The sequence below is a fragment of the Phocoena phocoena genome, chromosome 4 (genome assembly GCF_963924675.1).
Source record: "Phocoena phocoena chromosome 4, mPhoPho1.1, whole genome shotgun sequence".
NCBI classification, from domain to species: Eukaryota; Metazoa; Chordata; class Mammalia; order Artiodactyla; family Phocoenidae; genus Phocoena; species Phocoena phocoena.
Genome location: NC_089222.1, coordinates 134206650 through 134233863, shown reverse-complemented (window position 1 = coordinate 134233863; position 27214 = coordinate 134206650). Strand labels below are relative to the sequence as shown.

General features: G+C 48.7%; 1 protein-coding gene across 3 annotated transcripts in view; it reads right to left on the bottom strand.

The window, feature by feature from the left end:
* The window catches only part of EVA1C (eva-1 homolog C), an 83111-nt gene that overhangs the window by 41394 nt on the left and 14503 nt on the right, over positions 1–27214 (bottom strand). For 2 of the 3 annotated variants that reach the window (XM_065876624.1, XM_065876625.1), the window contains exons 2-3: positions 6293–6489; positions 2415–2538 (exon numbers count right to left, since the gene is read on the bottom strand). The exons of the other annotated variant lie outside the window; for it this stretch is intronic. In XM_065876624.1, coding sequence (XP_065732696.1) covers positions 2415–2538; positions 6293–6489 — 321 coding nt within the window. The remainder of the gene's footprint in view (positions 1–2414; positions 2539–6292; positions 6490–27214) is intronic. 3 annotated transcript variants of the gene reach the window in all.

Below are 27214 nucleotides of genomic sequence, written 5' to 3'. Positions count from 1 at the left end.
TGCCCTGACTCTACCCCAGAAGGTTGTCACCATCTGCCGGGAAAGCCTTCCCTGAGTTCCTGCCGAGGTCAATTCCTCCTGTGAGCTTCTTGCACAGGATCAAGGGCGCAGGGATCTTCTTTAGATATTTTTTTGGACAGAGAAGGTCCTTCTGGAGAAAGGAGGTCTTTGGCCTAGAATCTAAAGAATGAGAAGCAACTGGCTATGTGAAGATCTCAATAAATGCTCGCTTTATGAAGGGACATTGGAAATCACCCAAGACAGAACCACCATCCAGGAATCCTCTGTGAGATGTGAGTTCTCTTCATAACCAAAACGTGGCCCACACCTGTGCACAGCAGGTGCTTAATAAGTGTTTGAGGAAATGAAATTAGCAAACAGACCTAACTGCCCACTGTAGAAACAAGACTGTGGCCCAGCACTGGCTTATCCAGGGTCCTGCCAATTTCATAAGGGTCTTTTCACTTCTTCTAAAGGCTGGTCCTGTCCAACTTTTTATTATGAACTATTTCCAACATATAGAAAATGTGAGAGAATATCACAATAAATGGGCAGAAGAGAAAAAGAAAGGAAAGCTAAGACAGTCAAGGGTGAGGCCAAGGGCGTGGCCAAAACCATGGCCAGGGCGTGGTCATTTTTTGTTTGTTTGTTTGTTTTTGCAGTACGCGGGGCCTCTCCCTGTTGGGGCCTCTCCCTGTTGGGGCCTCTCCCTGTTGTGGTCTCCCGTTGTGGATTTGCAGGGCCAGCAGCCATGGCTGTTGGGGCCTCTCCCTGTTGGGGCCTCTCCCTGTTGTGGTCTCCCGTTGTGGATTTGCAGGGCCAGCAGCCATGGCTCAAGGGCCCAGCCGCTCCGCGGCATGTGGGACCTTCCCGGACCGGGGCACGAACCCGTGTCCCCTGCATTGGCAGGCGGGCTCTCAACCACTGCGCCACCAGGGAAGCCCTAGGGGGTGTGGTCATTTTTTGAGATTCAGCTGAGGGAGGATGCTACTAAAAACGTGGGCATCTAGAAGTGATTTTCCTGAGTCTGCGAGGTAGGGCAGGAGTTGCTGAGAACCCCTGGGTGGGGAGCAGGGGAGTTTCGGCCGTTCTGCAAACTTTGGGCCTGCTTGTGAGAGCTTGTGATTGTGTGTACTTGTGACTGAGTGTGTGTATGACTACATGTGTGACAGTGCATATGTGTATAATAGTGTGTATGGGTGTGATAGTGTATACGTGTGAGAGTCCAGGTGTGTGCATCATGTGTGACAGCGTGTGCATTGTGGGTGTGTGATAGCGTGTGCATTTTGAGTGTGTGATAGTGTGTACATGGGTGCACGTGTGAGTATGAGTGAGTTTGAGTGTATGTTTGGATGCAGAGTAGGGGCGCTGAGCCATAGGGCCGTTCTAAGGCATCTGGGTCCCAGCAAGGAAAGGATTTGAGACAGAAGCCTGGATATTTGCCAAAGCATCCAGGGCTTTCTCTGAAGACGTGTGCCCGAGACCGTTCCATGCGTATGGCTGATGCCTCACCCGCCACAGGAACCCAGGCCACCAGTGTCTTGGGAGATGCTGGGCTCCAGAGGCAGAAACCAACACAGAACAAGATGCAAAACAATGAGAACGGTTGCATTGCTGTGGCGGTACAGAATTTTACAAATTATTATCCCTGATGTTTGGCTAAATGTTGTTGCTAGAACACTGCTGTCTTTCAACAAGTTTTCCAAGTATTACCAGGAACCCGTAATTACCTATGGCTTCTCTCAGGCAGACCCTCCACGCCTGGAGGTGTGACCTCCTCATGGAACAGCAATTATTTTTAGCCTGCAATGGGTTAACCACAAAACTGGTGTGCGTTAGAAATGGCGCAAGTCAGTGGAGAGAAGTGCAAGAATCAGAATAGAAGAGCTTGCTCCCGCCAAGTCCCCTTCCTCTTTCTTTCTCCTTAGGAAACAGGCTGCTTCAGGAGCCCCCGCTGAAGGGGAAAGTGGGAAGAAGCCAGTCTGTAAAGATCTGGAATCCGGGTCTCAGGTGGCAGCTGTGCCACCAGCCCCCTCAGAAGAATAAGTCGCCCTGCAGCCGGGGGAGGGGGAGCCTCATAACAAGCCTTCCTCTGCAAAGGAGAACCAGCTCCTCATGTTGGGGAAAAGCCATTGCAGTCTCTTGTCACCCGGCATCTTTAGCATCAGGACAACCAAGTTTTACATATTAGGAAGGATTTTTTAAAATTCAGGAATTTGCAAGAATTCACACAGATCGGTGCGCGTGCGCACACAACACGCACACAAATACACACGAACTAAAATAGCAGGTGGGACGGGGCCCCGACGTTCCCATGAACAAGAGTTTCGAAGCTGGACGAACGTCAGCTGGAGCAGCATTGTCGTCAGGGAACCCACCCCCTGCGCATGCTGTGCCCCTCGCAAGTTACTTACTAGGTTGGCATTTAAAGGAGACCAGGAGGTATTTACTGCTTCCTGGACAAAGGTCAGGTCCAAAAACACGGCTATTGACCAGGAGGTGGCAGGTCCGCTGGTTCTGGCATTCGTCCAGCACCTTCTAAAATGAGGGGGTAGAAAAGGGATAGGCTTGAGAACCACACACAGTGTCTGCGAGACTCCACACCTGGGCTGCTCTGGGCTCTCAGGAGGAAGGGCACCTGCCTGCCTGGCCTGGGGCTCCCGTTTTAAAACCTTCTCGCTGGTACCCGCCATGTCTAAGATGGAAGCACCCGCACGCGGCTGACCAGGTCGGCTGCCTGTCTCCCCATGTCTCCCCCAAAACGAAACCTGCTCCAAGAGTGCCAGGCCTCCCTCAGAAAAACAGCTCCTATTTGACTCACCTGGCACCACTGCTGACAGTTTTGGCAAGAGTGCTGCATCACGGAGGCTCCCAGGGACGGGAGCAAAATCAGGGTACTGTGGACTGTGGACTGGAGGGGACTCGGAGGCCCCCTTCTGGGAGGGATCCCTGGTTTTAACGCTGACAGAGGGCTATGGGGAGTGGGAACCGTAATCACAGCTCTTCATCCTTAGAAACACCTGATGCTGGCCGCAGGGGAGCTCAGCATCTGGGGGATGCCTTGGAGACCCCAACCCAAACACAGGCCAACTAATGAAAATTAAAAAGCTGATTCCCTAGCAGGTGGGTCAAAAGGGATCTTGCTGTGATTTATGTCATAGAGTGTTCTGCCTATGTTTTCCTCTAAGAGTTTGATAGTTTCTGGCCTTACATTTAGGTCTTTAATCCATTTTGAGCTTATTTTTGTGTATGGTGTTAGGGAGTGTTGTAATCTCATATTTTTATATGTACCTGTCCAGTTTTCCCAGCACCACTTGTTGAAGAGGCTGTCTCCTTTGTCAAAGATAAGGTGACCATATGTGCGTGGATTTATCTCTGGGCTTTCTATCCTGTTCCACTGATCTATATTTCTGTTTTTGTGCCAGTACCATACTGTCTTGATTACTGTAGCTTTGTAGTATAGTCTGAAGTCAGGGAGCCTGATTTCTCCGAGAGTCTGTCATACAGAGTGAAGTAAGTCAGAAAGAGAAAAACAAATACCATATGCTAACACATATATATGGAATCTAAGAAAAAAAAAAAAGGTCATGAAGAACCTAGGGGTAAGACAGGAATAAAGACACAGACCTACTAGAGAATGGACTTGAGGATATGGGGAGGGGGAAGGGTAAGCTGTGACAAAGTGAGAGAGTGGCATGGACATATATACACTACCAAACGTAAGGTAGATAGCTAGTGGGAAGCAGCCGCATAGCACAGGGAGATCAGCTCGGTGCTTTGTGACCACCTAGAGGGATGGGATAGGGAGGCGGGGAGGGAGGGAGACGCAAGAGGGAAGAGATATGGGAACATATGTATAACTGATTCACTTTGTTATAAAGCGGAAACTAACACACCATTGTAAAGCAATTATACTTCAATAAAGATGTTAAAAAAAAAAAAAAGCTGATTCCCACCCTCGCTAACCTCAAGGACGTGGGACCCACTTTTCCTGGTGGAGCAATTTTCTGGGTGGAATATGCAGGCTTTCTGTTGAGCATTTGGCTTAAAATTTTTCCTTTATAAAAATACATTTTAAAAAAAGCTTTCCTTCAAATCTCTCCCGACCTTTTCCAAGCAGATCACACCTTTGTGAGTGAGTCTGCTCTGCGGAAGCTTGGGGAACGCCCAGTACTGGGTCGCAGATGGGCCAGCGTCACGCTGCTGCCCTTCCAGCTCCCAAACGGATCAGGCCCTGCCGACGACAAACGCCGTCCACACCAAGTACAGTAAAAATGTCCCCAGGAATCTACTTATTACTATTGGACTGAACTTAGTGCAGATTCACGGGCCTGTCTGAGTCGCCATGTTCTCATAGTGGCTCATGGAATATCTCCGTGAAGGATGCTGGCCCTACCAGGTATCCCCCGTCACCTCAGGGGCCCCGTGGATGTGCGTAAAATCAGGAAAAATGCCCAGGGAAACCCCAAGGTCCCCCCGATGATGGTGCATATTCCACGGCCGAGGGTATCGTGAAATAACTCAGCCCTTGGATGGCTCTTCGTGTTACAGCCATGGAATGGGACCCAAGGGCAGAGCTCTTTCCAAACTGTATTACAGCTGGAAGTTGCAGAGAGGGGACTTCCTATAGCCATTCAGTCGTGGGCTAGATCAGGTGAGGTGCTCCTGTGTGGACATCAACCTGTTCTCTCCTACGTTAAGCAACTGCTCCCTGAGGAAGCACCTTGCCTCAGCTCCCAAACACAGGTTAAAAGACAAAGTAAAGGATCTCCTAGCGCGCGGGGATGTTTCTGGCAAACAAACCCTCTGCACAGCATCAGAATTGTGTTCACAAATTCTGACTTGTCTGCCCGGTTACGGCAACATCCTCTTCCCTCGGGGATGCCCGGCAGAAGCAGGCGCCCGTGTTGGAGGGCGAGGTGCCCGTGTTTTGGAACCGCAGGGTGCCAGGAGTTCATACATTCACAAAGCAGGCACTGCCGCCCTGGTGGCACTGGCCACGTTCTTTTTATGCCCCTAGGAGGGCAGCAGAAAGCCTGGGTACCCGGGATAGGTGGGCAAGAGTGTTGGGGGGAGGGAAGGGAACATTCTCAAGGTACAGGGAAGGATTGGGAGTAGGGTGGGGCACACAAGTAAAGTAACTGCTTGTCTCCAGAAGACAAGCAGAGAGACGTTGTCTCTCCTCAGGGTGTGGAAACCAGGGGATTCATTCAAACACATTCTTCTGGCTCCTCAGTTGGTGTCTTTACCAATCACATGACCACCCAGGTACTACAATGCTTAGCTTGGACAAAACAGAAAAATCCTTACACGATCATTTTATGTTTGCTTCTCCTCTTCCGGCCTTAGGGAGAGCTGCACTGCATTAGAGCTAATTCCATTTCTCCTCAGTCCGCCGAGGAAATTTACCACCACCCACATTTCCCACAACTGACAAAATCAAGCTGACATCTAATTTGCCACCTATCTGCTCTAACCACCGTGACTCCAATGGATTCATAGGGAACTTTGGAGGCATTAAAAAAAACCCAAGGCCAAGTGACTCCATAATCTTAGCTAACTAGTTATAAATGTGGAGGGGCCTGGGAGAGCAGAAGAGAGGTTGTCCGGATAATTGAAAGCCAGAATAGTCTAAAATCATCATTGTTATATTAGTTTTGACCTCCCCGTAGACCACGTATTTCCCCAATGCCGACTGAAAAAACAATGAGTCAGCCACCCCCCACCCCTAATTCCTGGTACTATCAAGGACAAACCAGCAGAGACTGCCCAAAATAGCTCCAAACAAGAATAACATGACTATCTACAACTAGAGAAGCAAACCATAAAAAAAAAAAAAAGATAATTAGTGATATTCCCCTTCCTTGAGTGCATTCTCTAAGAATTTGATCATGACTCCTGATGTCTGCCTTGTGGTTTGCACTAAAGAATGCACAGCCTCTCCTCTCTCCCGGGGTACTGATAGGCAACGTAAGCCTGGAGGTTAAAGTCCAACGTGATGATACTTTACCGCAGGGAGGCGTGGGCCTGTGAATAACTTCGTTCTGCAAGTGTGTTAAGGGAGCTCTGCAAGAAGCAGGAACTCTATTTAGACTCGTTTGGTAAAGAATCCTTTTGAGAAGCAAAGACTAGCTCGCCTGCAAAATCCGTGATTTGTCTACATTGAGATTTTCAGGGAGCGGGTTTGCTTTGAGTACACTATAGAATCGCAAGTATATACACAGAGAGAGAGAGACAGAGAGGGAGAGAGAAACCCATTTTGTCATCTTAAACCATCTAGGGAAGGCAATACCTGCAGGGTGGTGGGCGCCACGCAGGTTAAGCTGTCTTCTCTCCGAGAGGCAGGTTGCCGTGCGCTACATGTTTGGTAATCTTGCCCATAAAATGCCGACTGGACACTTATCGTCGAATGCCGAGGGCAGTGCAGATCCAGATGGTCCCCATCACAGGCATAGGCGGTGTGGTTTTGCAGGAGTTTGGTTAGGTAACCTAGAAAATACGCAGCCGGGTTACAAGAGGCCCAGGAGTTCACCACTCCTTCATGCATTTTGGGGCAGGAGGACCTCGGCTCCCCGGAGGGAGGAGCTGGTCAGTGAGGAAGGTGTGGGCGGGGCCTCCTCAGCTGCTGCCTGGACAGGACACCAGACAGGCCCGGAGCTGGGGCGGAGGGAGCAGATGCTCGTTTTTCCATCTGGGCCTGAAACCTTGGTCTGGAATGGCACATTGCAAGCCTCCAAGGGCTCCTTCCCTCCAGGAAGCACTAAAGGACGGGCCAGGAGCCATGAAGTCCCGAAGCATCTCTATAAAGCAGGAAGAAAATGCAAGTAGGTGTCCCTTGGGCATGTAGATGCCTGTCCTGGGGGAGACTCGGGTTCTCTGATCTCCCACCAGCTGGGCCAGGCCTTCCTGGGGCGAGGGGATGCAGTTTTATTTTAGGAAACCACTCCTGGGCCTGCCTCAGTGCTGGAGAAGAAAGCAAGGCAGGCACCCTGCATGGGATAAGGGCCTTCTCTGAAGGGAAGGGAAGGGGAGGATGGTGGGGCTCTGTCATGGGTTGAATAGTGTCCCATCCCCCCAAATTCACGTTCACCCGGAACCTCAGAATGTGACTTATTTGGACATAGGGTCGTTGCAGACATAATTAGTTAAGATGAGGTCAGACTGGAGTAAGAAAGGCCCTTAATCCTGTATGACCCGTGTCCTGATGAGAAGAGAAGAGACACAGAGGCAGACAGCCGTGTTTCTACAAGCCAAGAACACCAAGGATTGCTGGGAGCCACCAGGAGCTGGAAGAGGCGAGGAAAGACTCTTCCTTAGAAACTTCAGAGACAGCACGGCCCTCCGGACACCTTGATCTCAGACTTCGGGCCTCTGAGAGAATGTATTTCTGTTGTTTTCAGTCACTCAAGTTAGTGGTCATTTGTTACAGCAGCCCCGGCAAACTCATACAGGCTCCCGATCCCTGCGTCTCCAGCTGGCTGGCTGAGCTGAGCAGGGCCCTTGGGCTCGGAGGAGCGCTGGCGGTCTGGATGTTTTCTCAGGAAGGAGGAGGGAAGGTTCATCTGAAACATAGATTCCTTTCCTCCTTCTCACACCTCACGAGGTCAGTCGCAAGGCGGCTGGGAGGGAAGCCAGGGACTTTCTGGTGAGGTGTGTGGGAGACGGTCTGGCAGCCTTTGGCCTCTGAGGGGGAAGAGGGAGAGTGTAGGAAGGCAGCCTTAGAGCTCCCCAGTTCCCACACGGCCAGGCCGTGTTCCAGCTAGCCCTGCTTGGCTTTCAAAATCCTCTCCGGGCCGTAATGCTCTGCAAAAGGCACCCAGTCCAGCTCCCCGGGCTTCCCTGACAGTCACAGAAAAGGGACTGAGATGCTCTGCCGTACGGTGGGCACACCAGCCAATCCACACCTGCCCACCTGAAGATGGAGACCGGGCGCCCTTGACAGCACACTGCATCCAGACTGTAGGTCTTTCACTGCGACTCCTTTTTTTCCTTCCCGCCCATGGCAATCATCCTAAGAAAGACCAAGACATCAGCTACCCTGATTTAACTTTGCTTAGAGAAGCAAAGTCTAGCTTGAGCAGCAAAACTGCCATCAGGCATGCGAGTCAAGGTCCTGCTTGGTGAAATGCTGTCACTCATAAGGTCACTCAAACCCCTCAGGGCACCAAGAGGGGCCAGGAAGAGGCCCCTTGGTGGTCCTAGGGCCCCAGGTCAGTGTCATCCTGTAGGATACACAGGTGAGCCCTGACTAAGCCATGATTTGATTTGTACAAGATCATCTGTGGGATCTCGGCATTATGAGCTGGACTGAGCCACACCAGGGAACTCACGGTGGCCCTTAGGCCGCCCCAGGCCAGCACCCACCCTGAGGCTTCCCAGACGGGTACCCCCGCGCTTTAGCTTCGTCATTAAAACTTTCTCGTCCATCACGCATCACTCATGGAGATGATCGGCTGACTGAAATGTTAAATTAATTCTGGGAGCATGGCTTCAGCTTCATGTTTATGGTTTGTGCAAAAGGCCATGTGTTACTCTGGCTAAATGAAGGTGATGATAAGGCCCTGGGGCAGGTGGAGCCACAAGACGGAAGGGGCCTGGGTCCTGGATTCACGGAGGGAATTGCTGCCTGCTCCACAGACTGTCACATGAGTGAGAAAGAAACTTCTGCTGTGTTCGGGCCATCACCTTTCTTCACCCTATGCGTCGTGTACTCTGTGCCCAGTAAACACACTTGATCTCCGTGGGACCATTTACATCAAAACACAGCACGATGCAGCACAGGGGCCCGAGCCCCCCTGCATACCGTCTTCACATTCTGAGTGATATTCTAGAGGCAGAAGCTCGATGCATAGAATTGACTAACTCCAGGTCTTTTAGGCCCTTCTGCACTTTGAGGGGGGAGGGGAGCCTCCTTCCCGGTACGTCAGTCCTAACACTAATACAAGTTCAAAGAAGATACTTCAGCAGTAAAGCTTGCTCTAGACGCGGTCCAATTCCTTCTTCGAAAACCTACGCCTAGGTCCAACGATGGAATGTTATTCAGCACTAAATGAAATGAGCTATGAAGCCACTAAAGACACAGAGAGAACAAATGCATATGACTAAGTGAAACAAGCCAATTTGAAAAGGCTCCACACTGTGTGATTCCAACTATACGGCGTTCAGGAAAAGGCACAACTGTGGAGACAGTGAAAACATCAGTGGTTGCCAGAGGTGTGGGGGGAGAGAGGGCTGAATAGGTGAAGCACAGGGGAATTTGAGGGCAATGAAACCATTCTGTCTGATACTCTACGGGGGGATGCATATCATTATACGTTTGTCAAAACCCCAAGAATGTATAACATCAAGAGTGAACCCTAGCGTAAACTATGGACTCTGGGTGATGATCGGGTGTCAGAGTAGGTTCACTGATTGTAACAGATGCACTGCTGGTGTGGGATGCTGACAGTGGGGAAGGCTGTGTGTGCGGGGTCGAGGGGGAAAGGGATATACGGGAAGTCTCTGAACTTTCTGCTCAATTTTGCTGTGAACCTAAAACTTCTCAGAAAGAAAGTCTATATAAAAGGGCAAAAATTTAAAAACCACCCATGCCTCCCCAGGAGAGCGCGACCTTTGGGAAGAGAGGGGTTAGGTGACAGGGAGGGGACGTGACAGGGAGTGCGTGTGTGCTGGCAAAGTTTTGTTTCTTGACCTGAAGGGAGGATACGTGCTTTACTCTGTGAAAGTTCACCGAGCTACGCACTTAGGATCTGTGTACTTTTTTGTTGGTAGATAAACGTTTGTTTAAAAAACCTTTACCTGCAGTTTCGTGACCAATACTCTACACTAATAAAGAAAGCCTGGATACTGTGGAGCCTGTGGCTGATGTATAGGGCATGGAGAGCCATGGAACCCCGTTTTCTGCAGCTGACCCCATCCCATCCGCACTAGATCCTCCTCCATAGTGACAGCAGGAAACCCTCATGAGGACAAGCCATTGGCCCGCCCACCTTATGGCCCCCATAGGTGCCTTCCATGCCCCATTCTGATTGGCCGACTATGTCAGAAGCTGCTAAGAGGTCCAAAGAAGGACAGTTAGAACTGCCCACTGCTTTCAGCAACATGGAGGGCATCAAGGACCATTTGGAGAGGCATCTGGGATGGTGAGTGGGGAACAGAAGCCTGTTTAGAAAAGGCTGAAAGGGAGTGGAAGTTAAGGGAATCTAAGATGGTTCACCTGGTAGACGGAATAATGCCCGCCCCCCCAAATGTCCACAGGGACCAGTCCCCAGAACCTATAAATATGTTGCTTTACATTATAAAAGGGACTTTGCAGTTATAATTAAGTTAAAGATCTTGAGATGGCAAGATGATCCTGGCTGATCTGGGAGGGACCAGTGTCATTCCAAGGGTCCTTATACGAGGGAGGCAAGAAGGTCAAAGTCAGAAGAAGGAGGTGTGGCAACGGAACCAGAGGTTGGAATGGGGCAGCCATGAGCCGAAAAATGTAGGCGGTTTCTAGAAACTAGAAAAGACAAGGAAACAGATTGTGCCCTGAAGCCTCCAGAAGGAATGCAGGCCTGCCAACACCTTGATTTTAGACTTCTGACCTCCAGAACTGTAAGAGAATAAGCCTGTGCTGGGTAATCATTTGTTAAAGCACCACAGGAAACTAAGAGTTTATACAGATGACCCTTACAACTTGGTGAAGATAAGGAGAGACATAAGGCTACAGTCATAAGAACTGATGTCCAGGGAGAGATTTTTAAATAATTATGATTGTTTTAAAGTTGGGAGAGGTCTATGCAGGTTTGTATGTATGTGTAAAAATATATGTACATATGAGTCAGAGGTCGTATGTAAATTATATTCCTTACTGTAGATTAAGGTTCAAAACATTTGAAAGCGGATGCTAGCAAGAGAGAGCTTGAGACGATGGACTGTGGGCTCCAAGCTAAATACAGGGAAGGAGATGATCACGGGAGAGGCCCAAGGGAACAGAGAGGTCCTGCTGAGATCCAGCAAGGTCAGAGTGGAAGCAAGCACACCAGCAAGCTGGGGAGGGAGGAACTCGTGCCCAAAATTTGTTTGAACAGATTTCAAGACAGAGCAGTTGCCGGTGATGCAGTGGCCACGGAAGTGTGCAAGAGGTTAGTGGAGGAGAAGGTTCTTGGAAACGAGGATGCCAGGAGCTGAGAAGATGCCCTCTGGATCAGGCATCTCCCAAGATGAAGGAAGGAACTGGGGTGCAGCAAGAGCCTTCCGCCAAGGTCGACCTTGAACAAAGGGCAGATGACGGATGACCCGCTCCCAGTCCAAAGCCCCTTCCAGCGTGCTACCCGGCTTCCCCAACGAACACGTGCACTCTTCCCAATGTGTTGTGTAGAGTCAACACGTTACTCAGTGTCTCAGTCCATTCAGGCTGCTCTAACAGAACACCACAGACGGGTGGCTTATAAACAATTGAAATTCGTTTCTCAGAGTTCTGGGGGCTGCAAGTCCAAGATCAAGGCACCAGCATGGTCAGGTTCTGCTGAGAGCCGTCTTCCTGCTTCATAGCTGGCCTCTGCTCACTGTGTCCTCATATGGTGGACGGGGCAGGGGGACTCCGTCGGGTCTCTTTTGTAAGAGATTAATGGGATTAGTGAATCCCATTCACGACGGCTCAACCCTCATGACGTCAGCATGACGTCAGCACCTGCCAAAGGCCCTACCTCTTCCCTTTGGGAGTCAGGATTTCAATACATAAATTTAGTCGCACAGATACATTCAGACCGCAGCACTTAGCTTCCCCACACCTTGGTTTCTTGGCTGGTTCAAATGGGATCTTTTTGGGTTTTTTTTAATCAACATACGGCCAATTTTATGTCATTTATGCCCTCACCAACTTTCAAATGGGATCGTTTTTAAAGATGTAGCTTTTTGTTCACAGTTCTCTCTGCATCAAATGCCCCATCAGTCAAAAATGCTCTATGTGGGGCTTCCCTGCTGGCGCGGTGGTTGAGAGTCTGCCTGCTAATGCAGGGGACACGGGTTCGAGCCCTGGTCTGGGAAGATCCCACATGCCGCAGAACAACTGGGCCCGTGAGCCACAACTGCTGAGCCTGCGCGTCTGGAGCCTGTGCTCTGCGACGGGAGAGGCCACAGCAGTGAGAGACCCGCATACCGGAAAAAAAAAAAAAAAAATGCTCTATGTGTTAATATTCTCTGCCAGCACTTTCACAATCTAGCTGTACATTTGGGGGCAAATACTTACTACCCTGAAAGAAGGCAGAAGTACACACTCTGTTAAGAAATCACTCCTCAGGGGCTTCCCTGGTGGCGCAGTGGTTGAGAGTCCGCCTGCCGATGCAGGGGACGCGGGTTCGTGCCCCGGTCCGGGAGGATCCCACGTGGCGCGGAGCAGCTGGGCCCGTGAGCCATGGCCGCTGAGCCTGCGCGTCCGGAGCCTGTGCTCCGCAACGGGAGAGGCCGCAACGGTGAGAGAGGCCCGCGTACCGCCAAAAAAAAAAAGAAATCGCTCCTCAGAATCTGGTATAGCCTGTGAATGCTCCACTGATCCTTGTTTAAAGTGGGGGAGAGGAGGAGTGGGAGGGCGCAGATGCTTCTTCAGCTACACACAGCGCAGAGGCCTTGGAAGAGCTTCTGTTTAACTCCAGGATACTCTCTTCCCTGGTGAGCCCTTCACTGTGTATCAGCAGAAACTCCTGCAGCCACCGCTGTGGCTCAAACCTTCCTCAGAGGCACGTCCCGAGAGGCTTGGGTTGGGCAAATCTTAGAGTTATTTATTTACTTATTTTGCTTTACGCGGGCCTCTCACTGTTGTGGCCTCTCCCGTCGCGGAGCACAGGCTCCGGACGCGCAGGCTCAGCGGCCATGGCTCACGGGCCCAGCCGCTCTGCGGCATGCGGGATCTTCCCGGACCGGGGCACGAACCCGCGTCCCCTGCATCGGCAGGCGGACTCTCAACCGCTGCGCCACCAGGGAAGCCCTTCGAGTAATTTAGATAAAGGCTTTTATGTTTCCCTGTTTCTAAAGGTAGGTGAAAAGTTCATGGGAAATGAACCCCTAAGAGGGGCAGAAGCTCTTCTCTGTCTTCAGAAATATATCCTTGGGATAATAACCCCCATCGCATTTACAAGGAAAACCCATTTATACACAAATAATCCAGGGACCACTGAAGGACCAGAATGGAAATGACTGATTTTCAAAGAATAGGGATTCTTGAATCCCCATTCAAGAATGGGGAGGAGGTAAAGAGTTCTATGGGAGGAACAGGTACTGTGCAGGGAAAAAGAAGAGTCTATCCGAAATAAGCCTGGAATGTATGGGTTCAACCAAGGCAAACAGTGCTTGCCCTGCAGGACTCCACAGAGCCACAGAGAAGCCACTGTGCACTGGGGCGTGAGGAGGGACGTAGGAGGTAGACTCTCTCGCACATATTTGACCAGACCCCCCGGTTTTTTTTTTTTTTGCATGAAGTATCTGAGGGTTACTGTTAAGCACATCATTCTGAAGGGAACGTTCGCTGAGTCTGTAAAACACGGTCAGTGCTAAGAGCTGCGTCCAACTTGGGTGATCTCAGAAGGCATTTCAGAATCCCATACTGCTGAGGAATCCTCATCCTGAAACAGGCGGACGGACAGGGAAGAAGTGGGGGGAGCAGAAGATTAAAAGCCCTGAGACCAGGGTTCAACCTGGGATTAAAGTGTGTGACTGTGACCATCACCTCTCAGAACTGATGTCCTCATGTTTTACTGTGAGGATCAAATGACGTTAATGGGCAGAGCATCTTCTATCAACCATAAACCATTGCACAACACTAAGGAATTGCTACTATATGGTAAATCTTGAAGGACATGAACTTACTCATTGATGCAATGTAAATAACACCCCCAGTCGCCCCTCTCTGCTCTGAGCATCAATGGTTAGACGGTCAACTCAGAGACGGTCAACTCAGAGACAAGCACACAGCCCAGTAGCTGCCGTCACGGTCCAGAAATGTCACTGCTGAGCTTGGAGGGAAAAGAACATTTTTATCCCTTCCTTTCTCCCCCCTTCCCTCTCCCTCCTTCCCTTCCTTCCTTCTTTCCTCCCTTCCCTTCTCTCTCGCTCCAGTTTTTAAATCAATAAGGTTTAAAAACTACGAATATTAATCAATAAGGTTTAAAAACTACTAATATTTAGAAGATGCCAAACGGGCTGCAAATTCTTCCTCTTTCTTTTCTGAAGCCAGAAGCCATCCACAAAAGTCCAAGTTTCCCAAGGCCTGAGGTTGCGGGAGTCACCCCGAGTGCAGGATGTAAGTACCTCAGTCCCCGGAGTCACCCCGAGTGCAGGATGTAAGTACCTCAGTCCCCGGTCCCACATCCATGTGCTCAAGGCCCCTATCACCTGGGGCCAATTTCACAACCTTTCTTCTGGGAAAAGAATGGAATTCAATTGTACTGTTCTTGCTACCCCACACCCCCATTTTCTTAAAAGAAAGCAGCTCCCTCCAGTCGGTTAATGCTTTAGATAAGAGACCACACCCTTTTATTCACAAATACTCAAAGGTGTTTCTACATGTCTGAAGTTCTCTTCCAGAAAAGGGTATTTTTTCTTTTGTGTTTGTGAGTGTGTTTGGAAAACTGGCTAAAGCTCGGGGAGGGGCAGCCCACGCGGCTTTAGAGCAATGAGTCAGTGAGTCTGAGGATGCAGGAAAGGCCCTACAATGGATAAAGGGCTCCAGACTGGGAACCACACACACAAGAGCATTAAGATCAAAAAGTCTATTAGACTTTAAGTCTCTTCTCTAGCCCCAGGTTTGGCATGAAAACGTTGACTCTGGAGGTTAATTAAGAGCAGAACTAGAGCCATCGGACTGTTTCTTAGATGTTTGGGGTGGGGGGGAATCACAATGACAGGGATGACCAAGGTAGCTGTGCTGCTCTTAAATGATGCAATTCAGATCCCGGTCCCAAAACAAACCAGCCGAGGACAGAGGTAAAGTGAGAGTCTAGATGGGGCAGAGACAATACATTTCTTCCTCAGTCCATGGAGGAGCAGTTTTCCCAGGCCTCCTGACAATATAGTGGACCAGTGGAAAGTTCTGGCCAATAGAAAAAGGGCAGAAGTGATGCTTGCCTCCTGCAGGTCTGGCCCTTGAGACCCAGTGTGACTCTCTACTCCCTCTGTCTCCCCATCTGCTGTCACATGTGGAAGAGAGAAGGGACAAGGACAGATTCTGAGCACCCAGAAGATGGGGGAGGCACAAGACAGAAGGAACCTGGGTCCCTGAGTGACCTCATGGAGCACAGCCTCGTTATCCCAGCAAGATTTGGGAGTTGTTGGTTTCAGCAGCTAGCCTACCCTGACTAATACTCCAGCATTCTGTCAATGGGTACTTGTGTTAAGTAGGAAGCTGGTAGGTCTTCGAGGAGTACCAAAAACTTTCACCAAACACATCTCACTGATTTATGATGGTGGTGTTGACACCATTTCGCATGACCTTCAATGCTCATTGGGATAGTCCTTTCTTTGAGCTGAGACCCTGCTGCCATTGAATTACTAAGGAGATCAAAAGAATTAGAGGTCTCATTACTTAGCCTACTAGTCACCACTCTTCACAAGGCCACTGACTTTTTAAAATTTTAAAAAGCTGCATCAGCAAAAGAGGAAAGCATAGACTAAGTGGGCTTTTATGGAATGCTCACAGGTAGGCAAGTTTCCATGTCCTGATGAGTGTGGGAAGGGTTTGGGGCTGTGGGCAGACTGGTGCGGTGCCCCAGAAGGTGCTGGCCCAGGATAAAAAGTGCCAACGCACAGATGTGGGGGACACAGGTTATGATGCAGGGAATTCAGGCTTTGAAACCCCTCAGATCAGATGCTTTTCAGGCACGTTAAATCTAACCCCTTTAGGTCTCAGTTGTCTCATCTGTAATATCGAAGACATACCTACTTTACAGAGCTGTTGTGCAGGCCGTAAGATAGCATAAGTAGAGCAGCTTACACAGTGGCTCGGCATGTCAGTTTCATCCCTTAAGGACTCCATGAGTGTACTAAGAGGAAAAGAGATTGGGAGTCCAAGCTCTATGGAAATGGAGCCCCCAAACAAGCAAGGACAAGCAGCCCCAAATCCACTGCTTCCTAGCTCAGCCTCGGTTTGGATTCAGGATTAAGGCATCTGGTAAAACGGTAGATGATGTTTGCTTTTACAGTCTATAAAAATGCCCCAAGGACAGGCTCATATTCACGATGGGGATTATACCATTAATCATTTGTCCCCAGGTTTGCGGGTGCCGTGGAAGCATTTTTTACAGAAATGAGCACAACACTCCCCCAAAAGAACCAGCTGAGTGCAAATTTGGAAAAGTCTGCTGGCTTCTGATACGTTACTTTTGAACCTACAAATTCCAAAAATCCAGTTTCTGACCCCTTTTTCTCAACAAACTCAAGCTATGCTCTTTGACAATAAAGCCGCTTGATTTTCTTAAAGCCAAATAAAAATACTATCGCTAAAGGCACAAAACCTGCAAAATTTTCCATGCCTGCCATTGTTTCAAGAGCATTTAAAGGAGCCCCAAAGTGTATGTGATTAAAATACTTTCAAATTTCTGATCAACAATAATGGAAAAAATAACCCTGGAAGTTGGCTGCTAACATTTGACAAGAAAAGTGACAGCCGCCCGGTTCTTCTCTGTGACTTTTCTGCCTAAAGAATGAACATTTTTTCATCTTTCTTGAGTGCCACATGGCACCCAGGTCCCATTTTTCCACTTCCCCCGGGCTTTGAATTCTTGTATTTAACTCTGGTTCCTGACAATCACTTAGTCAATGATCTCTTGTCTTGTTAGTTTTTCTCCCAACATCTCCTTCTTTTCCCTTTCTGCACACTGACCCTCTGATTCACCAAACCCCATACTTTCCCCTATATATTCATATATATTAAGCGGATTTTTCTGTGTGGATGACCAGGTGTGTATTTATACGTATGGATCAGATCCTTGTGCCTGTCTAAGCATTTGTTTACACGTGTCAATCCATTATTTGTCTTTCGACTCATTCAAACAAAAAAATCTGAAGTCTTTATGAGATCAAGCCCCCTTCCACTACCTACCTGACCTCATCCTTAGAACTCTCCTCCTCAGCTCCAGCCACAGTGATCTTGTTTCTCAAAAATGCCACACAGGGACTTCCCTGGTGGCGCAGTGGTTAAGAATCCGCCTGCCAATGCAGGGGACACGGGTTCGAGCCCTGGTCCGGGAAGATCCCTCATGCCGCGGAGCAACTAAGCCCCTGTGCCACAACTACTGCACCTGAGCTCTAGAGCCCGCGAGCCACAACTACTGAGCCTGCGTGCCACAACTACTGAAGCCCACGCGCCTAGAGCCGTGCTCCACAACAAGAGAAGCCACCGCAATGAGAAGCCTGCGCACCGCAACGAAGAGTAGCCCCCACTTCGTGCAACTAGAGAAAGCCCGAGCACAGCAACGAAGACCCAATGATGAAGACCCAATGCAGCCAAAAATAAATTAATTAATCCATTAAAAAAAAAACCACACATACTCCCACCTCAGGACCTTTGCTTTGGCTGTTCTGTTCACCAGAAAGCTTCTTCCTTCGAGTGTGTACTTTCTCCCTCCCTCCCTTCATCCTGACCTTTGTTCAAATGTAACCTTATCAGACAGGCTTTCCCTAGCTGCTCTGAAAAACATGCACTTCCTGCCCCACTACCCCTGATTCTGCTGTATTTCACTACACGGAGATACTGTCAGTTTCTCCTCTTCTGAATATAAGCAGGGATGTTGTTTTATTTATTGCTCTATCCCCAGAACCTAGAAAGAGTCTGACATGTAGTAGGAAGGCAATGAATAGTTTTTAAATGAGTAAGACTGGCAGAGAAAGGGAAGACCAGAAGTGAATGGGTGAGTAGTAGATTCTGATTAACCCTCATGGCACCAACGTCACCCAGTACTTATAGATCTTGCTAGGGAATTGTACTGTCAATTTTTTCTTTTCATAAATTTATGTGTTTATTTTTTATTTTTGGCTGCGTTGGGTCTTCACTGCTGTGTGTGGGATTTCTCTAGTTGCAGTGAGCGGGGGCTACTCTTCGTTGCGGTGCGCGGGCTTCTCATTGCGGTGGCTTCTCTTGTTGCGGAGCACGGGCTCTAGGAGTGAGGGCTTCAGTATCTGTGGCGCACGGGCTCAGCAGTTGCAGCTTGCAGGCTCTAGAGCTCAGGCTCAGTAGTTGTGGCACACCAGCTTAGTTGCTCCATGGCACGTGGGTTCTTCCCGGACCAGGGCTTGAACCCATGTCCCCTACATTGGCAGGCAGATTCCTAACCACTGCGCCACCAGGGAAGCCCCCGGTACTGTCAGTTTTTTAAACCTATATTCCTAATGCCTCAACATCCCCACAAACAGGCTGTGAGCATCCCACCCAGGCAATCAGTTGCACTGGTGTGATAAGGCTGGTCCCTGCTACATGCTCCTCTGACTGTGACCCAGTGACATTCAAACACACCAATAAAACCCCTCATGACTTCTGCTACGTACTCCACCCTGACCCCCAGTAAAGGTACTTGCCCATGGGTCCTCTCTCTTTCTCGGCTCCCTACCTGCTTGGCTGAGCTGCTCCCTGGGTGCTTCTCCCATATGGCACCCTGCGTGGTGTGCCACGCCTCCCTCCTATAGGACCTGTGAGTATAATCAATCCTTTAATTTCACATGCCTCTCTGAGTGTAATTTCCAACATGCTGTGTTGGTGTGATCCTTAAAGAGCCCAAGAGGAGGACTTTCTCCACCATTTACCACACAATAATATAACGTGTATATATGTACATACATACATTATATATATGAGCATATGTATATAAACATATACAGAGAGAAAGAGAGAGAGAAAGATATGAATCAATTGATTACAAATTATTCTAAGTGAGCTGTGTTGGACTTGAATTACAACCGTATGATTACACTCACTATTTTATGTTTGAGCAGTCTGGTAGGAGCTGCTTTGTGCCTTTTCAACCAAAGACTTCACATCCTATAAGAATGAACACCTTATTCGGTAATCAGGTACCCACTCTAGAAAGTTATTCAGCCAACACCATCTGGATTAGAGCTGTTTAAAAGTAACTGGATCAATCCCCATTTGCCCGAAGCCTTTACACGGAATACTTCTTCTTTTCTTTGGGATGCAGAGTCACCCCCAAACTACAGAGCCACTTGGCGATTAAGGCAGGATGGAGGTGCATTTGATAACTTAATGCAACTTTTAATCCACACTTAAAACTCAGATGTGAAATCTACACTTGATCTTTCCTGCCTTGGAATTGGCCAAATTAGTGGCTCTATCCCCACGTACAACAAAAGGCTCTCAGAAACACTCAGGGAAGCCGACCAACCAGAGGGCCCAACACAGCCCAACACATGGATGCGGGGGCAGAGAGGTGCTGCCTCTCCAAGGAGCCCCTGAAACAGCCTTTCAACTCCAGACTGTTAATTTCCCCGACAGCCCACGCTCAGGATGTGTAAGATGATCAAGGTGGCTTGATGCGCTCAAGGTAGAAAGACTTTAGGGCATGCATTTTGAGCTTTATTCAGTTAACTGGAAAATTATATAGTGATTTCACTACTCATAATAATAAAACTTTTTCCTTGAAGATGATGACTGGTGAGCAGCGCTGTAAACCTCAGAAAGCTATTTGGAAGGTTAAAATGATTGGATTTAGGGGCAGGACAGATTTGCTGTACTTTTGACTAAACACGCTTTGTTCCCTAGGCAGTTAAACAAAACCAGAGCAGGGACGTTTCTAAAACTTGCAACAGGTGTAAACTTCGTATCCAAGAGGCTGTGCTGAACAGGCCAGGTGACCTACTGTATCTGTTACAGCCTCCTCCTGGGTTTAACAGGATTTTGGGCAGGTCATTTCGCTGCCCCCTTCTTTGGTTTCACCTTAGAATTAGGGGAAGTAGCAGCATTTCTTCTTTTGTATTTTGCAGAAACAGGGGAGGCTGGCAAATGTAAAGAAATACGGGCGCCCGCACGGTAATCAGGCCGGCCTGGCCTTAATCATTATATTCACCTTTAATTGAGTCCCTGGCATGCTGGCCCCTGGTGTAAACCTTCTCCAGTGGACTCAGCTTCACTCAATGGCCCCAGGGACCCACGCTTTCTTCATTCTCCTATGAGCTCTTTATTTACTTTTCTGTATCCTTCCCTGGCTGACACCTGTTACTTCTGACGGCCCTCAGTTTACACTTTCTATTCTGGGTCTGTCGCCTTCTTTTATACACAACTGTTTGGGTGACAGTTGAGCGATTACATCCCGTTATGCGTACTTTATTCACCACCGTGCTGGAGTCTTACTCTACCGACTGGCTTCTGGCCATCTTCTGGATGGCTAAGTAGAGGAAAATCCAACCCTGGTTCATTGGTATATACAGCTGACCCTCATGATAATTCGCAATGTTTCTTGCAAACTCGCCTACTAATATTTATTTGAGACCCCCAAAATCAATCCTCCCAGGGCTTTCCTAGCCATTCTTGGGAAAATTTGAGTCAGCCAGTGTGCGTGGTCCCAGCCGTAGTGGAACCAGGTGACGCTCTGCCTTCTGGTTTCAGCTCTCATACGATAAACGTGGGTCCTTTTCATAGTCTACCTAGTGCCAGGTTTGTCACATTTTTGTGCTTCGTGCTGGTGATTCTGCTGTGTCGAACAGCCCCAAGCACGGTGGTGCACCACTGTCTCACGTTCTCAAGCGCAAGAAGCTGGGATGGGCCTTACGGAGAAAATACACATGTTAGAGGGGCTGTGTCCAGGCACGAATCACAGTGCTGTTGGCCGTGAGTTCAACATTAATGAATCAACAATGGGTATTAAATAAGGTGTCTTTCATGGAAGCAACCTGAATGCCCATCAATAGAGGAATGGATAAAGAAGATGTGGTACATGCATTCAATGGAATATTACTCAGCCACGAAAAAGAACAAAATAATGCCATTTGCAGTAACATGGATGGACCTAGAAATTGTCATACAGAATGAAGTCAGAGAAAGACAAATATCATATGATATCGCTTATATGTGGAATCTAAAAAAAGTGTACAAATGAACTTATCTACAAAACAGAGTCACAGATGTAGAAAACAAACTTATGGTTACCACGGGGTAAGGGAGGGGAGGGATAAATCGGGAGATTGGGATCGACATATACACACTAATATATATAAAATAGATAACTAATAAGGACCTACTGTATAATAGCACAGGGAACTCTTCTCAATACTCTGTAATGGCCTACATGGGAAAAGAAGCTAAAAAGAGTGGATATATGTATATGTATAACTGATTCACTTTGCTGTACACCTGAAACTAATGCAACATTGTAAGTCAACTATACTCCAATAAAAATTTTGATAAAATAAGGTGTCATTAGTCATTAAGCAGAAACATGTATAAAATTAGGCTGTGCATTCTCATAGGAACAATGTCTCAATATTTGCTAATTCAGTGCTATACAGCAGGACTCTACAGAACATACCACCTCGAATAATGAGAACCCAGTGTATTTCTATATTAAGGATAGAGTGGGATTTACACAGCCACAAAAGCGCTAGCCTTTGTAGGCAATTCAAACATGCAGAACTGGGACTGCCTTCAGAACAAGTCTCCATGTGGCAGAACTCGGTCTTTGCTTCAAAAAATATATATAAGTATTCATTCTTCCTTTTTATAAAATGTTCAACCTTTAACAAAAGCCTTGTCATCTCCTGGCTCACGATGATACCCGCGACAGCCCGCTGTGATGTCAGGGAAGTATTCCACTTTCGGCGGCACAAAAGATCTCACGCCCCACTGGTGATGGGGGCCGGGGTGAGCCCCTGCTCCGACTCTGGGCCTGGGTCTCTACTCCAGGTTCAAGGGCCCCTCATCACCCCTGCCTGAGTCCAGGATGCCGAATAAAGGAGGAACTGCGCACCACTTCTCTCTCTACACCTCGTCATTGTATTGCGCTGAGTGATTTCAAATGCTGTGGTAGAGGAGCACAGTGGGTGTCTGGTGGGCAGGGTGCAATAACAAGAGACATCTGACCCACCCGAGGAGGCGGCGAGGAGGGCTTCCAGGTGGGAGGTGGTGCCTGAAGAAAGAGCAGGAGGTAACCAGGTGAAAATAAGCCTCAGGCAGCAGGGGTAGATGTGCAAAGGCTCAAAGGGAGCTAGCTAGACGTTCGGCGTGGCCAGTGCACCGGGTATGAAGTCAGGAGGGAAGGCTGACGAAGTTAGCGAGGTCTTCCTACGGAGTTTGCATTTAACCTGAGGTCAGATGGGAGCCACTGCAGGCTCGAAGGCAGGCAAGTGATGCTGGTCAGATTGGCAATTCCGAGAAATCCTGAATCCAGTGGCCTGTGTTAGATGGACTGCAGAGACCTATGAAGAAATTAGGGTGGCTGCAGTCCTCTGGGGGGCAAGGATGAAGGCTTGAGCTAAGACAGGGGCAGAGGGACGGGGAGGGAGGGATGGAGATCAAGAGTCGACCTCGTGGGTCTACGCCCCGTGTTGGTGCACAGAGCCAGCCCCACGCTCAGAAGAGCCCAGCTCTTGGTTTAATGCTCTGCTGTGACCACCCTGAAACCCTTCAATAATTTCATCTTCGAACTTGTGTTTTGTAAACGAAGCCCCATAGGCCAACGGGGCATGTGCTCGAGCAGAGGAGACCCCCATAACCTAGGTTTCCACTGTTGTTTCCTACCACGTTGCCATGAACTGTTTGACATGCCCCGAGCATCGAATTCTGGCAGAAGCGCGATCTGACCAGCAAAACTCAAAGTGAGCATCAGGAAAGCGTGTTACATCTCCAACTGGGTAAGCAGAGATGCTGACAGCACTGAGAGGCCACAGTCTCTGTTAGAATAGGAATCTGCTTTGAATGAGGAAGGACGGCAAGGGCATTGTAAGAAATAAGGACAACCAAGAAACCCACCTATCTTTTTTTACTTGTGTTTACATTAGCCAGATACTTATGTTGAACATGATGACACAGAAGGAAAGGGAAAGACAGAGGAACCCACGGCTTCTTTTCCTTTCCATCATTCCTCACACCTCAGTAAGAGACAAGGTAGAGAGCAGTAGCAGAATGGGCAGTATATACACAAAATAAGAATGTATCACTTCTGTAATTCCATGTACCCGCTCAACGCTCTTGTATTTGTATTAAAACTAGCATAGCCTAATATGAACAATAAAATCCATGCTAATAATTTAAAGTGTCCATTTTTTTTCTCTTAGAACAACATTGAAGAGCAAATAAAAACCAGCGTGACAAGAAAACTTCGTATTTTAGTGCCTTAAACAGCTCTTTCCCCCGATTTTTGAACAAGGGGGTCCCTATTTTCATTTGGCATTTGGGTCCTGATTATGCAGCTGGGTCCAGACTGAAATGACAGTGATTTAGCCCTAGAATCGGTGGGAATGGGGGATGGGGATGAGGGGCACAGGGACAAGGGAGACTTAGGGATGCCTCCCAGGTTTTGAACCGGTGATGCTGTCCTCTTGGGAAATCTAGCATCAAAAGCAGGGTTTGTGACTCTGTTCTGAGTGCCCGTGGGGCATCCCAGCGGAGTGTCCAGAGTCAGAAGCTCCAGAGAGGGACCTGGGAGGAGGGAAACCAGGAAGTGATCGGCACACAAGTGAAACTTGAGGGAACGGCTAGTGTGGGAAGAGCCGAGGGCAGGGACGCCGGGGAATGCAGACCTTCAAGAGGTAGAACAACAGAGAAGGCCCCTTAGAGGAGACCGAGAGGGAAGGAGGACGGGAGGGAGGAAGAGGCACAGGGCGGCTGTGAAGGAGAGGTGAGACGTAAGATGACGGCCAGAGGTGGATATTACAGGGTTGAGTAAAGCGGGGTTTTATCAGCTCAAGGGACCTTGGGCAAACTGCCCCACCTCTCTGAGCCTCAGACAGGCATCTATAAACTGAAGGTAACGATAACAACTCTTATCTCAGGGGACCGTTGTCAAGATTAACTGAGTTATTATAGGCACGGTGCTCAGAACTCTGCTGTATTAACTTCCTGCGGCTTCTGTAACAAGGTACCACAAATTCGGTGCCTTAGAAGAACAGAAATGTATTGCCTCACAGTTCCGGAGGCCGGAGATCCAAAATCAAGGTGTCGACAGGGCCACGCTCCCTCCGAAGGCTCTGGGGAAGGCTGTGTTCCAGGCCTCTCCCCTCGCTACGGCAGTTCCTTGACTTGTGGCAGCATAACTTTACTCTTCACGTGGCCTTCTCCCTGTGGGTCTCTCTGTGTCCAAATTTCCCCTTTTTTGAAGGACAGCAGTCATATTGGATTAGGGGCCACTGTAATGACCTCATCTTAACTTGATTACTTCTATGTAGACTCTATCTCCAAATAACGTCACAGGTACCAGGTTAAGACTCCAATATCTTTTGTTGGGGGGGGGAGACATCCAGAGTCAGCTGTGCATAAACATTCATCTTTATCATTATTATCTCCATTAGTTGTTGTTTGGCTCCACGGTATGAGGAAGTGACCGAGGGACAGCGTGAGTTTGGGGAACTTAAATTTGTTGTGGTCACTTTCTCCATGACAATGCGACGTTTCTCCGACGGCCCAGGTGAAGGTAAATATATGAAGTAAGGAGAAGGAACAAAGAAGAGGGAATGACACATTCTTATAATGAGCCAAAGACAGCCATGAGCAGAAATACCGACAGCAGTGCAGGAGGGAAACTGCTTGGTACTCAGAGGCCCTCGGGAGGCCTGGTATACCAGATGGACAGAAATAAACACCATCTCCGACTCCACCTCAGTCAATACACTGTCCCCTACGTGCACGCACAAGGCAAACCAAGCTTTGATAATTTATTAAAACAAGTAATAGGCTTCGTCTGTGCAATAAGAAAGTCTTCTGAGCCAGAAGCAAAACGGATGCATTCCATCAGTTGAAGTTCTAGCGCTCTTTGAAGTGGTAAAATCCACATCTGATCTGAAGATACGCAACAGATAATAAACAGGTTGAGTTACCGGAAGTGTCAAGCTGGTCATGATCTTAACAGGAATTACATCTGGGGCTAAACTGGAAGCTATCGATCCCAAAGGAAAAGACAGATGGAGCTGCGAGGTGCACCAAAGCTTAGAAAGACTGAGTTGCTCTGATTTAGATGGAGGATTAAAAAGGAACATTTCAGTCCTCACCAAAGCCACACGTAAGCAGTCTCTCTTCTTGCCCCTCTCCCTAATCCAAAGCCCCTTCCAGGACAAATGCTGTCCTGTCACTTCATCCCAACGCCAGGAGCAACATTGGCAGTGCCTTTCCTGGACCAGTTCCCTTTGCCAAAGCTCCAGGTTCCAGAACCTTTTTATTCTTTCCCCTCTTCTGCTTTAAGACTTGCTTCTCCTGAGTTCAAGACCCTAACTGCTTTGCTAGATAGATTGCTACCTACAGTGACTCAATTTGTGTGAGGATGGCTGATGATGGCATCTGTCATCCAAAAGACACCTTCACCAAACATCAAAGTCACTTCGGAGTAACGGGGTGACCGACATCCCATTCCTCCCCATGCAATGCACAGAAAAGAACACAGCTTCATTGCTGTAACGTCCTGCCCAAATGCATAAGAATAAAACATCAGACAAATGCAAACTAAGGGACAGGCTATAAAGGGAGAGGGAGAGGCCTGCGTACTGCAAAAAAAAAAAAAAAAAAAAAAAAAAGGAATAAGGCGAATATGATAAAATGGAAACGTTTAAGGAATCTGGGTGAAGAGTATAAAGGAAGCCTTTGGACTAGTATTACAAATTTTCTGTGTCTGGAAAAATAATAATAAATATTTAATATTGAATAAATATATGGACAGATTTAAAAGCGTGCAATGCTTTCCAGCAAATGCCAACCTTGACTGAATGTCAGAACCACCTCGGGAGATTTAAAAATATCAATGTCCAGGCCCCAGCCCAGAGATTCCAATTCAATTAGCCTGGGGAGGAGCTCCAGACATCAGTGTATTTGAACGCACCCCCAAAGTGATTCTAGCGTGATCCCAGAGGAATAATAAACAGCCAGGTCAGCCCGTGGTATTATCAGGAAAGGGGAGAGTTCTGGGCTGGGGTCTTTCTGAACCTCTCACATCTGCTCCTTTTTTTTTTTTTTTTTTTTTTTGCAGTACGCAGGCCTCTCACTGCTGTGGCCTCTCCCGTTGCGGAGCACAGGCTCCAGACGCGCAGGCTCAGCGGCCATGGCTCACAGGCCCAGCCGCTCCACGGCATGTGGGATCTTCCCGGACCAGGGCATGAACCCGTGTCCCCTGCATTGGCAGGCGGACCCTTAACCACTGCGCCACCAGGGAGGCCCTCATCTGTTCCTTCTGAGAGCTGATCCTGCGGGCAGCACAGTGACTCCGAACAGGAGCGGAGTCCTGAGTCCAATCTTGGTCCTGCCTCTAATAAGCTGGGAGACATCCTGGCAGATCCCTTACTGGTACCCAGCCTGTGTTCTCTCCGCTGTGGGCTAAGGTTAACCAAGAGCAGCCTCTGGGAGAAATAAGCTTTCCAGTAGGAGGATGCACAGTTCAAAAACTCTTGCACCACTGAGCCCCGATGCCCCGCGGTGGGTTTGCACAGGATGACAGCCTGAAATCCTTGTGATGTCCACGTGGCAGAAAGGGATTAAGGCGAGTAGGGCTGATCAATTTCTGGTATTGCTGGAAGGTTCTGTTAGAGTTTGGTGACTCCCGGCAGCCCTCTCCCTGTCCAAGGACAGAAATCTAGGAGGGTTCTCGGGAAAGGGCTTGGAGGAGGCATGAGGACACCAATCCTCCTCCACGCGGCAAGGAGGCAAGCTGGGGAGGCCAAGCTCCCAGGGAGGAACTGGGGCAGCTGGCACTGGCCCCTTCACGAGGCAGCCTGACGGGGGCTCTGTGAGAAGAAGATGCCCTCACCAAAAGCTGAGGCCTGAGGCTCCGCGCTGATCCCCTACCTCAACTCTGCCCAGCTCTAGACATCTATAGACCTTCGTGCCCTGCTCAACCTTCTACCACTGCGCTGCTCAGTACGGCGGCCCCGGGCCACACGTGGCTACTAGGGACTTGAGATGCAGCCAGTCTGAAATGAGATGTGCTGTAAGTGTAAAATACATACAGCATTTCCAAGTCTTCATAAGCAAAAAAGAACATAAACTATCTCATTAATAATTTTAAAAATACTTATTAGGGTGGAAATGATACTTTGG